The sequence below is a fragment of the Lissotriton helveticus genome, chromosome 1_1 (assembly GCF_964261635.1).
Source record: "Lissotriton helveticus chromosome 1_1, aLisHel1.1, whole genome shotgun sequence".
NCBI lineage: Eukaryota > Metazoa > Chordata > Amphibia > Caudata > Salamandridae > Lissotriton > Lissotriton helveticus.
In genome coordinates, this window is record NC_136057.1 from 1,852,948,409 (window position 1) to 1,852,960,821 (window position 12,413).

General features: G+C 44.5%; 1 protein-coding gene across 4 annotated transcripts in view; it reads left to right on the forward strand.

The window, feature by feature from the left end:
• CCDC190 (coiled-coil domain containing 190) overlaps positions 1-12,413 on the forward strand; it is a 430,479-nt gene that overhangs the window by 343,201 nt on the left and 74,865 nt on the right. For all 4 annotated transcript variants that reach the window (XM_078659212.1, XM_078659215.1, XM_078659216.1 and 1 more), the window contains exon 3: positions 7,003-7,123. In XM_078659212.1, the coding sequence (XP_078515338.1) occupies positions 7,003-7,123 (121 nt within the window). The remainder of the gene's footprint in view (positions 1-7,002; positions 7,124-12,413) is intronic.

The following is a 12,413-nucleotide window of genomic DNA, read 5'->3' on the forward strand; positions in this document are numbered from 1 at the left end:
AAAGCCTGAATGATATGATGTTCTCTCCGGAACAGAAATAGAGACTTTTGAGTAAACTCGCACACGGCGTTCCCTGAATCCGGCCTTCAACTTAAAAAATAAAGTCACATGAACAATTACAATCCAGTTCACGGACAGCAACTTTTTTCAGCAAACCCTTAAAATATTTTTCTATATATTTTTCCCCGGGACACTGATCTTCTGCTTAAAGTAAGAAACTATTCCTAGAGAACTAAGATTTCTATTTTTTTAGATACTTTATAGACTTTATATAGACTTTAGCTGCCCGCTGGTATGTTCACAATATATTTTATGTGATGAAATGGTTTCGACTTTTTTTCTGTATAGCCATATTAAGAGCCATTTCATGTGTATTTCTCATATACCAAAAAGCAATAATGCATAACAATGCATGTTTACTTTTGCATTTAATTCATAGCTTAAGTGCATACTATATATATGACTGCAATTTTTCAGTATATTTGAAAATTTCAAAATGCATTTATGTATTTTGGGGTGGTAAGGTATACACTATACTCTATAGTATGTTGTACTATGTTATACTATGCATAGATTAGTAGATATGACCATAGTTAGCGTGGAGTGGGTGTCGTGTATTTCTATAGGTTCTGAATCGATCCCCCTATTCCTGACCATATTCTGGTTAACCTACCTAGCTAGTTAACTAACAGTCAGCCCATGAGGCAAGAAATCCCCCATGATGCAGATACCGTTATCTGACGCAGTCACACTACGGCACAGGAACGTGTTATCTGATTAGGTCATAACGCTTGAGATCTAATTAGACAAGCGACATTCCTCCAGCCCCTGATAAGGCATACGACGTTCTCATAACAAATCAAACCTATGACAACCTGGATAATCCGTGCGGCCATTGTTTTGATTTCACAGAGAACTTTAGTAAAGAATGTGCTAACGAGCAAGTCGTATGACATCTTTATTGACGTACCTATGTCCATCCTTACGTCAATCCCGGCACCTTTAAGGTATAAATATTGCCGACCTTGCCCTATGCAAACACACGCGTGGTGACAAGACGGAGCAGCCATACTTGCCGAAGCAGAGAGCAGAAGCAGACCCCGCAGGCAACAGCCCCGCCTTCCTGACGCGCTGAGAGACGCGCTGCTATCTCAAGCCGAGAGACCCAGCACCGGCGCTTCTGGGCAGCCCTCGCAGGCAGCCTGGAATATCGAGAGCAGAGAAAGAGATACCATTCCTCATTCATCCTAAATTCCAGGTACAGAACTGAATAACCCCTCCTAGAGAATTCTTTAGTTATTCACTTGGCAAAAACAAACTTAACTTAAACTGTAACTTTCTATTCCCGCCCACGCATTAGACTTAGGTCAGGTACACGGGGTAGGCGTATTTAGAAACACCAGTTGAGTACGTTTAGTCAAATGTATATGTGTATGTAAATATATTTTAATCATTTTAAACATCATATGGCTCAGAAACCATATCAATGTTTTTACAGTATTATTTTATACTATTGCTTTTAATGTATGCACTTTACTTAACTATAAGTATTGCAATAATATCGATCCATTTCTCTTGTACGAGAAAAGAGACTGATCAATAAATAACATCTTTTATTGAACACGCCCGTCTCTTCCTTTTCTCTACATTCTGATGAGACTAAGAATGCACGTACTGACTGAGTAAAATAATTGCCTTGTGCTCACACGACTCTTGAGATTGACTCTTGATTAGGGGAGAGCAAAGTTGTCATGTTCTATGGTTGTCAGAAACTAAATCCCTTCTTGTCTAATCAGGGGAGTTAATCCTTCCTTGAACATTCGAGAAAGTTTCTAGCGAACTCTGAGCTTAGCTGGCAAACCCAAAAATTAAGTCTAGTATCGACAGTAGTAGACCTAGTTAACGTCTGGTCTAGGCCTTTACTGCTGTAGGTACTATTCCAATGCGCAGAGCCTATTGGGAAAATAGGAGCTACACTACACTCCTTCTGGAAGTAGACGCTCCCTGCGTGACCTCAGTATTTGGAACCTGAATGTCAAGTCGTTGGTGAAACATTACCAAGATATCCATGATCTTATTGAGAACAAGTCTCCAGATATCTTTTGTTTGACTGAGACCTGGCTACAGGAGGCTGATACGGCCATTCTTAATCTGGCCTTCCCCTCCGAGTATTCGGTTTACACGCTTAATCGCGCCACTAGAGGTGGGGGAATAGCGCTTGCTGTAAGATCCTGCTACCCTTGTGATTGGAGAGGTCTAAAAATCGCAGGCTGTGAAAGTGCCTCATTTAAGATTTCCATCACCCCTCATTTTTCCTTTTCTGGCATGTTGATTTACCGCCCCCCAGGCAGTGACGTGGCATTTAGGGAGGCACTACCAGACTTTATTAGCACGCTGGCTGTAGGGTGTGCCAATTTCATTATTCTTGGGGATTTGATTCTCCATTTTGACAATTCGACAGCGCCCGCCGTGAGCAGTACCTTGGCCGATCTTGAGGCCTTTCAACTGTCTAAATTGATCACGTGTCCCACACATGTAGGGGGACACATTCTGGATCCCTTTTTTACCAATCTTGCAGAGGTAAGGGTCTCAACCCCTTCTCCTTTGGCCTGGACGGATCATTTCTTAGTGTCGATCCAGTGCCCACTGTATGAGTGTCCTCTCAAACCCATGATCCGAGTTGTACCCAGACGACACTGGAATAAACTAAAAATTGAGGAGTTTCTTCGCCTTTTGTCTAAGGACCCGTTGGGCCCGCTAGACAATGTGGAAACGGGCTATGACCGTTTTTGTGAATGGGTCACCCGGGCCCTTGACTCCCTCATTCCGGTGACTTTGAGCAAATGCGGATCAAGGGACCCCAGTCCTTGGTATGATGGATCTCTGCGTGTGCTGAAAAGTACGTGTAGACGTGCTGAGAGAGAATGGCGTAAAACTTATGACACCAGCAAAAAAGCCCTGTATCTGGCCACCATTAAATCCTACCATCGCGCTGTCTGTAGAGCTCGTGCGGCATTCTATGCTCTTGAATTCCGCAACAGCATTAATCCATCTAAAACTATTTTTAAGGCCCTCAAAGAGCTGGTGGCAAAAAAGTCCTCTGTGAATGCAATGTGCTCTACTTCACATTGCGAAACCTTGGCGGCCTTTTTCCTTGGAAAAGTCCAAGCTATCCACCAGGCCTTTCCCACGGCTATGCCCCTTGGCAGAGGGCTTTTTAGCCCTCCAGTGCAGGATGTTTTACACTCTCTCCCCTGCCTTCCACCTGAAAGCTTCAAGAAACTGGCTCAGCAAGTCAAGTCTGGGTCTCCGGCAGTCCGTTCCTTGATTAATATCTCGCTTGCATCAGGTGTGGTTCCCGCCAAGTGGAAACAGGCAGTGGTTATGCCCATTTTGAAGAAGCCGTCTTTGGACTCTGGAAAACCTGAGAACTATCGTCCAATATCGCTTCTTCCGTGGCCGGCAAAAGTAGCGGAGGCGCATGTGAACACTGTTCTCTCTGACCATCTTACGCGGGCCAACATCCTGGACGCTACGCAGAACGGCTTCCGTGCTGGGCACAGTACGGAAACGGCCCTCCTCTTCATGGTAGAACACCTGCGCACTGTGCTAGATTCGGGTCAAACGGCGGCGCTTGTTTTGTTAGATCTTAGCGCCGCCTCTGACACCGTCTCGCACAAGAGTCTTTTGCAGCGCCTGGAGGAAGCTGGCGTCATTGGCCCTGCGCTTCAGTGGTTCCGCTCTTTTCTTGCGGATCGATCCTTTTGCGTGGCTGTTCCGCCCCATCAGTCAAAATCTTACCCTCTGGATCTTGGGGTCCCTCAGGGATCCTCGCTGAGCCCCACGTTGTTCAATCTCTACGTGAGGCCGCTGGCTGGGGTCGTCAAGCAGTGGGGTATGACCATGGTGTCATACGCTGACGACACCCAGCTGGCGGTTACACTCAGCGGGGATTCTTGTGTGGATGCCCCTAGGTTCCAGAATGGACTTCGGGCGGTTGCCAGCTGGATGAACTCCAACTGTCTCCAGTTGAACGCAAAAAAAACGGAAATCATGATCATCGACAAGCAAGCGGAACTCTGGGGTGATATGTGGTGGCCCTCAGAGCTTGGTCCCACCCCGACTCTGGTTTCGGAGATAAAAAATCTTGGGGTGTGGTTAGATCCGGCCCTTAGCTTTGTCTGCCGCACAAAGAGAACGGCTGCATGCTGCTTTGGTATCCTGCGAGGCTTAAGACCTGTGTTAAAAAAATTTGACGCCTTGACCAGGCAGCTTGTGGTGCAGGCGACGGTGATCTCTCTGCTTGATTATGCCAGCTCCCTCTTGGTAGGGATAAATCAGGCCGAAATCACACGTCTACAACGCGTGCAGAACGCGGCCGCTCGGGCAGTGGTGGGCCTTCCCAGGTTCTGTTCCGCTGCCAATACTCTGCGTTCTCTCCATTGGCTGCCGATTAAGCACAGGATCCAATTTAAAGTGCTTTGTCTGTCATATAAGATCCTCAAGGGCTCCCCTGCCCAGATTCTTTTGAATCTCTTGTCTCCCTATGTCCCGGCCCGCTCTCTACGCTCTTCGGATCTCGAACTTGCAGTAGTCCCTAGGTTCAAGCTTAGCCGTGCTGGCGGCCGCTCATTTCGAGTACGTGCGGCGGCTCTGTGGAATTCCCTTCCTTCAAAGATTCGTGCCCATGATGATCTTTTTTCGTTTCGTAGGGCCGTCAAGACCTTTTTATTTCTTTAAATCGCTGTACTTTTAGTTTCCCACTTTTTAGCTGTGTTATGTTGGTACCTTGTCGGGCGCCAGGACGCTCCTTCGCTGGAGCGGCTGTGCACATAATAAATGCACATAACATAACATAACATAACATTTATGACCAAGCGAGAATTAATCAGGGCCGCCTTAATCGTATACACCCTATGTCTGCTTCTGGGCAGATTAGAATAGTGGGAGGTCACCGGAGGTCAGCGGAACTTGCATTTGTCACAGACATGAACCATGAACCATGTTAGCATCTACGTCCCACCTACAAGTTCCACCACACTTCAGGGAGTTTAAGGAAAGAATTTCCTCCCTGCTATTGGAAATGGACAAGAACTTACAAAAGGGGTTTAGGGCATGAGAAATAACTATTTTACCTACACAAACCTTTTGATTTTGCAGATTAAGGGGTTTTAGACTGCAAAAAAGTATTGTACCTTAAGCATATAGTTTCAAATGTAAGAAAAATTTCATGGTCGATTTTTGAATGTACCCGTAAGGGCTGTATGGTGGAAATACATTTGTAGCCACGGAAGAGTAAGCTGGGCTATAAATGTGTAGTATTGTGACTACTGCTAGCCGAAGCAGAATACAAAACAATGGCTTTCAACTAATTTAACTCAGTCGAATAGGTGGCACAAAAGGTATGCTTGAATGGCCAGTGGCTGAAGATATGAATGTGTCATGGTCCCGAAATAATGAAAATTCAGCACAGATTTTAACGCGCTAACTCTGTGAACCACCTAACCACGATCCAGTCTTAAATTTGCACCTAGTGTAATAGGGTCATGTGTTACCCCCTACTGGGTGGAGTCGCATGGGAGGGAATGCAGGAACCTGGCTGGCCTCTTGGATGCATTTAATTTTTTACATCTTGCATTAGCCAAGATCTCATGAAGCATATTTACAGGAAATTGATGCATCTGTATACATGCGTCAGTTTCCCTGCTCCTGCGTGTGAAACCCTTGCGCCACCATTGATGAGCCGCATTTACAAGATGGCGCAAGGATTGACAGATGCATCAGAAATGTTGATGCATCTGTTGGTGCAAAAGTCACGCATTGCTGGAGTTGTGTCAGAAGCACGACACAAATCCAGGAATGAATGGCGAGGCCTATTCCTAACACACTGCGTCACTCCTTACACCTTCTCCAAGCAGGCGTAGGGTTTTGATGCAGTAGCATCCTAGAAATGGCGCATTGAAATCTTCTAGGTTTCACTGCATCACTTCTACGAGGTTTTCCCACGTGGGAATGCCCACCTTGCATACATTATACCTGACGCAGGTATAATGTGGCACAGGACTTTGCAAGGTGATGCATCTCCCTAGATGCATCACGTTGTAAAAGGGGGCAATGTGGCGCATTGTTTACGCAGCTGCTGGGTCACAAAAAGTGATGCAACAGTGGCACAAAAGGGTTGCAAGGGGCTTGTAAATATTCCCCCATGATTTTACCAAAATATGTGTACAATATACTTACTTGAAGGTGTTTTATGCCAGCCAGCTTCAGCCATTGGTCAGTTTTAAGTTCCATATACATTCACTGTGCCTACACATTTCATAAGCAAATTGAGCGACAGCGTCACAGGTATACAACTCCCTATGATGCTGTATCGTTCATCCATCTTTGTGACCTTGTTCCTCTTGGCAATCTTACTTTGGTGGGAGCAGCAGATGCATGAGGGAATTCTGTTGGAACACTTCTGTCAATAATGGCGGATCACTGGGTTGTGGTCAAAATATGGAACTTAAGAAAATATCACATCCGCAATATCAACTACCACTATGTTGTCTAGGAAAGTAAATTTGGAGTTAAGAATAGAAAATCTATACTTACCTATATATATATATTTACCTGGATGATCAAGTCCACCTTTCTCAGGAAACTCTAAAGAACCGTCTAGAGGTGGAGGGGGCGCAGAAGATCCTGACATCGAAAGAACTGGTAGAGTGATTATCCTTGGGCATATAGTGGCAATATCCTTTCTCAGGTGTGATGAGACAGTGAAGAAAGGACCACACTAGGATAATGGAAACTCGCATTCGCAGAGAGGTGTCCTATAAGTCTTGCTGAATCCACTTGCATGATGATAGCCCCACATGTTGTCCATGATGCACTCCAATATGCTCATGATAAGTGTGAAATGTATCAGACCTTTGTATTCAATCAAGCATTTCTTTTTTTTAAAAAAAAGGTATTAATTGTAGTGGGTGACATTTGCTTTTTTCGTCTCATTCGCAGCGGGTACTGTGTCAAAGAAAAGTTTTGCCGCTGGTGCATTGTCCATTAAGAAGAAAGGGGGTTGGCATGGACATCCAACTACCACAAACTTTGCTCACATCCCTAATATGAACGATGAAAGGTAAGACTAACTTTGTAAAATAAGGATTGTGCACAGCAAGCAAAAAGCTGGGAATGCCCACCTGACTCATCCATAGGACCCTTAGAAATATGCAATTCTGCAGCCTGTTTTCGCATAATGATGAATTTGCTGTGCTTGCCACATAAGCCACCCTCTGCTGCATTACTTGTAGGTATGAAGAAACAAATTGTAACTCAAAAGGGTCAAAAGTTGCTTATCAAAGTGCCCATATGGTGCAACACAGTTGCAGATCCTTTGCAAAGGTTTACTGGTCATATTTCAATTGCTATTTCTCTTATGGAGGTGTCAAATTAGCACTGAGCGGTGAAACGTTTGCCCAAATAGTTGTAATGTGTGTTATGATGATATGAATGGGCAATAATACTGCTACAGGATATGCAACATTACACTGCACAATGCGTCTTTTCCTGACATATTTTGGTCCTCCATTGCCTCATAATTCCAGTGGTTTTGCTTATGACTTGTCCGCAGTCACCAATTGCTTGTGAACAGCTTATTTGTAAATGTATTTGGCAGTAAACCCACTGTTCTTGAAACCGGGTCTCTGCTCAGCCTGTGTGGGCAATATGGCCGCCGGGACGCCGTAGAGGATAGTCGCATCTAAGCTCTCCTCCCGATGACAGCGTGATTGATTACATGGTGCTCACCCTTGGGCAGCATCTTTACCAGGCTACTGAAACTAACAAATCTTCATCTACCGTAGCAATGCCCTAATGCCCTAATGGACTAAAACTATATTGGGCTCAGCTGTTATTGAGTTAAACATAGGAACATATCCGTGTCTACTCGAGAGGAAATATACAGTGAGTCAACGGTCGCTGTGTGTCAGCTGCTGAGTGAGATGCTGGGAGCATTCATTTTTTGGCCAGCAAAGATAGAAGATTCGCCTCAAAACAAGACTCAGATTAAGGAAAAGACTCTGTTCGGAATTATTTCTTCCTTAATAGCACGATCTTATCAGTCCGGACGAACTCGCTGGAAGAGTCTGTCAAATCTGACAAAAGTAATGGCTCCTAAATTACTACGATCCTCTAAGAAAACCCATGACCGGGATGGTTGGGGAAATGAGGTGGAAGAGGCGCTCGAAGACGATCCTGGAGCTCCAGCCTCTAATCTAAGAGGCAAAGCAAGATCCAAGGCGCAGCAGAGGCGGGAGGCCGCGAAAGAAGTTAAAATGCGAAAGCTACGTGAAAAAGACGTAGAAAAGAAGAAGATCACGGCTCTGGCCTCAGCAAAGAGGAATGTCGAAGTGCAATTTGCCGGCAGAGAGGCAGTACTTCGTCAGACCACAATAGTGGAGACATTTCCACCTGTGTCAAGCGTTCAGCCGGCACCGCAGCAAGTGTTTCTGGTTCCATCATTGGCGTTCCTGTGCGGGGTGAGACAGCGGGCTGCACCTACAGAGGAGTTCGGGCCGACAGGAGCCGCCAAGAGTGATCGTGCAGGTAGCGCGATGGTGATCTGTATCCAGAATGAGGTTACAGAACCCGAGGGAGTACCTGACTATTCAACAGCTGTGGTAGAGGGCGGGGCCGAGCATTTAAAGGGAAAGGATACATCCAGTGGCATATCTGAAGCTGAAAAGACAAATGCGCCTTCAGGGCTAGCCACAGACATTGACATGAATGATCATGATGACCATAACGAGAAACTTAACGAGAATAAGAATGAAAAAGTAATACCACAACAGACTCCAAAAAAGGTACTTGATGAGGAGATAGTACTTGAACCAGCACAACCAGAGGTCAACAATCTTATGAATGTAAACAGAAACGTCAGCGCAGTTATTAATATAAACCATAGAATTGATAGAATTGATAGGAATGCACAAAGGAATGCACAAACTGTCTCAAGATCTATCCTGGCTTCTCCCGGTGAGGAGGTTTTTTTCACTGGAAATGATGAGGCGGACGACGAAGACGAGGATGAAAGTGAGAATAGTAGTTTGGATCAGGAGTCTTCCTCAGATTCAGATCCAGAAACGGGAACCTCAGTAGCCTCCACAGTGGGTACAGACTCGGGAACCAACCTGACAAAATCAGATCGCAGTATCTCAAGTTCCGCAGGCAGCGACATAGAGCCTACTGAGTCGGTGCAAGAGATGGCTCAAAAAACTATAACAACAAAATCAAAAACCACAGCCAAAGAGATGAACAAAACTGCGATGAATCCCAAACCCAAGCATAAGGGTAAAGTTAAAAATAATTCTAAGCATAAGAACCAAGTCAGAGTGTCCCGCAGAGCCCCTGTGAAATCAGTTGTAAAGAAACTTGATTGGGACAATACCTTGGAGAGCGGTGTACCATCTATGGGGGAGCTGGTGAACGTAGATATAGGCACTCATGAGCCTATCTCTCAGGGATCTGAGGGGGGTGCCTCCAATTTTGAAATCTTATTTTCTACGTTAAAGCAGATACAAGGTGAGGCTCGCGCCGAGAGTCAGAGGGCAAGCAGGAGGGCCAGACATGCAAATAAAAAAATGCAATCTTCTTTGCACAAAGTCAACAAAATGTACGAAGAAATGGTGGAGAGAGTATCTGAGGTGGAGGTCAGAACAGGAAAACTGGAAGAGGATCTCATCAAAATGCAGGATGCTAGCAGAGATCAGGATAAGACAACGGCGGACATGCTTTGGAAACTAGAGGATTTTGAAAACAGACAAAGGCGCAATAATGTTAGACTACTTGGGGTTCAGGAGGGAAAGGAGGGGGGCGACGTGCGGGGGTTTGTGGTTGAATTATTAAAAGGTGCCTTCCCCGAGCTGTCTACATGGGATTGGGAACATGAGGTACAAAGAGCACATCGATTCCCGTTGACACGGAAGGAAACACAGGGTAAGCCCCGCGCAATATTGTTTTATGTTGGGAATTTCCTGTTGCGTGAGGAGATAATTAGTAAGGCAAAACCTCAGGCCAAGCGTACCTATAAGGATGTCGAATTTTTTGCTCGACCTGATTTCTGCCACACTACTGTGGAAAGACGGTGGCGGATGAGGCAACTCATCACCCCCCTTCAGAACATAGGCTGCGAGGTTTATCTCATGTTCCCTGCACGACTAAAAGTTGGTTTTAATGGAAACTTTAGAGTTTTTTACTCTGAAATCATGGCACAAGAATACCTCAGCTTCTTGCGTGAAACCAGAGGCCAACCAGCAAGAGGCCAACAAAAGTCCCACCATAAGAATCCTGAGGGCCAAGATATACAAACTGTTGCTATTAGAGACATACCCCGTAAAAAGTAAAAAAAAAAAAAAAGGAAAAAGGGTTTAACAATATAATGGAATAGCAGAATGTTATTATGAGGTCAGATTTCTGGAGCCTGAGTTAAGAGTGTATATCTACAATATGTTTTTCTTTGGGTTTTGGAGATATGTAGACCTGTACTGATGTGCTGATGTGCTGATGTGCTGATGTCCTGGCAGATATTATTAGGTATCTATAGCTACTAGTTATAGGCTGATGGTCAGGGTCTAATATTATCTTGGGGAGAGCACCTTGAGTAGCATATATGGTTTTTAAAAAAATCGGGGAGGGCGGGTGTGACACCCTGAAGGCAAACGTCGGCCAGACATAGGTCCATCGGACCTATTTGCCTGTAGGGGGGGAGGGTTCCAGAAGGAGGGCTTTCTGGGGTGGGGGAGGGAGGGTACAAGGGCAGGGCACAAGGGTATTGAAATATGTTGGGATTATGAAGAACACACTTTGGAGTGGTTACTTGAGTATGGATATGGTAAGGAAGGGAATATGAAAAAAAGAAGCTTTGTAGTCTGTGTAATCTGTGTAATAGATGTAGCGATGAACAAATCTGATAGTTTGACAAATAAAATTGCACAAGCAGCCGATAGCTCCATAAAAATTAGATATGTCTCTTAGATTTTTAACTTGGAATGTATGTGGCCTAAACGATACCCAAAAAAGTCAAAAGATAGGTGTCCGATTGCATAAGATGAATGTAGATTTTGTATTTCTGCAAGAGACACATATAATGAATACACAGGAGTTCTGTCCCAACCAGTTGGGGTTCCACTTAATAGTAAAATCCAGACAAGGGACAAAAAACAGAGGGGTAGCTATCCTTTCAAGGAGTAAAAATGTGATAACAGGGAAAAAACTCGAAGATCAATGGGGTAGGTGGGCTATGGTTGAGATCTTGCTAGAAGGAGTATGGACAACACTAGTGGCGGTGTACGGCTCAACTCAGGATGATCCAGAAATAATACAGTTTTTAGACTCTGAGTTAGCAGCTTGGCCCTCACAGGTTATTATAGGAGGTGATCTGAATATCAATGGGGCGGAAGGACTGGGAGTAGGCCTGACTATGAGCTACAAAGGTAGGAAGAAAAGAGTACATAAAGCTTTAGTGGATCTTCTAGAAAATAACACTTTGCGAGATGTTTGGGGGACAATTAGATCGGAACAAAAAGGCTTCACATATTACTCTGCACCACACCAAATTTGTGTCAGATTAGATTACTTCTTGATATCTAATGATTTAATGACCAGAGTCAAAATTGACAGGCTCCCACGAATTTTCAGTGATCACAACCCATTAGTATTGACAATGAAGTTAGAAGGGGGAACAAGATTAAGTAGGGTGTGGACATTTGAAAGAGGACTCCTTTTGCATAATGACTATATAGCACATATGTCCAAATGGATTAGTGAGTTTTTTGAAAATAATAGAGGGAGTGCCTCGGTGGGAGTTATATGGGATGCTTTTAAGGCGGGTGCTCGCGGAGAGACCTGCAGCTATAGTGCTTATAAACGGAAAGTAGAAGGACTTCGGCAAAGTGAGATAGAGAGAGCCGTATCAGAGGCAGAGGAACAGCTTAATAACTGTGTCATTAGAGGAGAACCAACTGAACAATATATTGTAAAATTAATGAAAGTAAAAAGTGAAGCTGAAGAGGACTTGGCAAAAAAAGCAGCACAATATTATACTATTAGAAGGGAGAGGTGCTACGAGTTTAGCGAAAAAGTCGGGCATGTTCTCGCTATGCGCACCAAACAGATAGCGGCAGATGGGACTGTTAGAGAGATAAGGGATGAAAATGGAAGATTACACTCAGACTCGGGAGAAATCAGGGAAGTGTTTAGAAAATTCTATCAGACATTATATGACGCCCAACACCCTAGTAGCGCTGAAGAGATAAGGGAATATCTTCAGAACATCCCAGTTGAGAGGATCTCAAACGAAGATGCAGAAGGATTAGAAAACCTGCTAGATAATATTGAGATCAAAGAAGCTATGGACAATCTCCCTTCAGGAA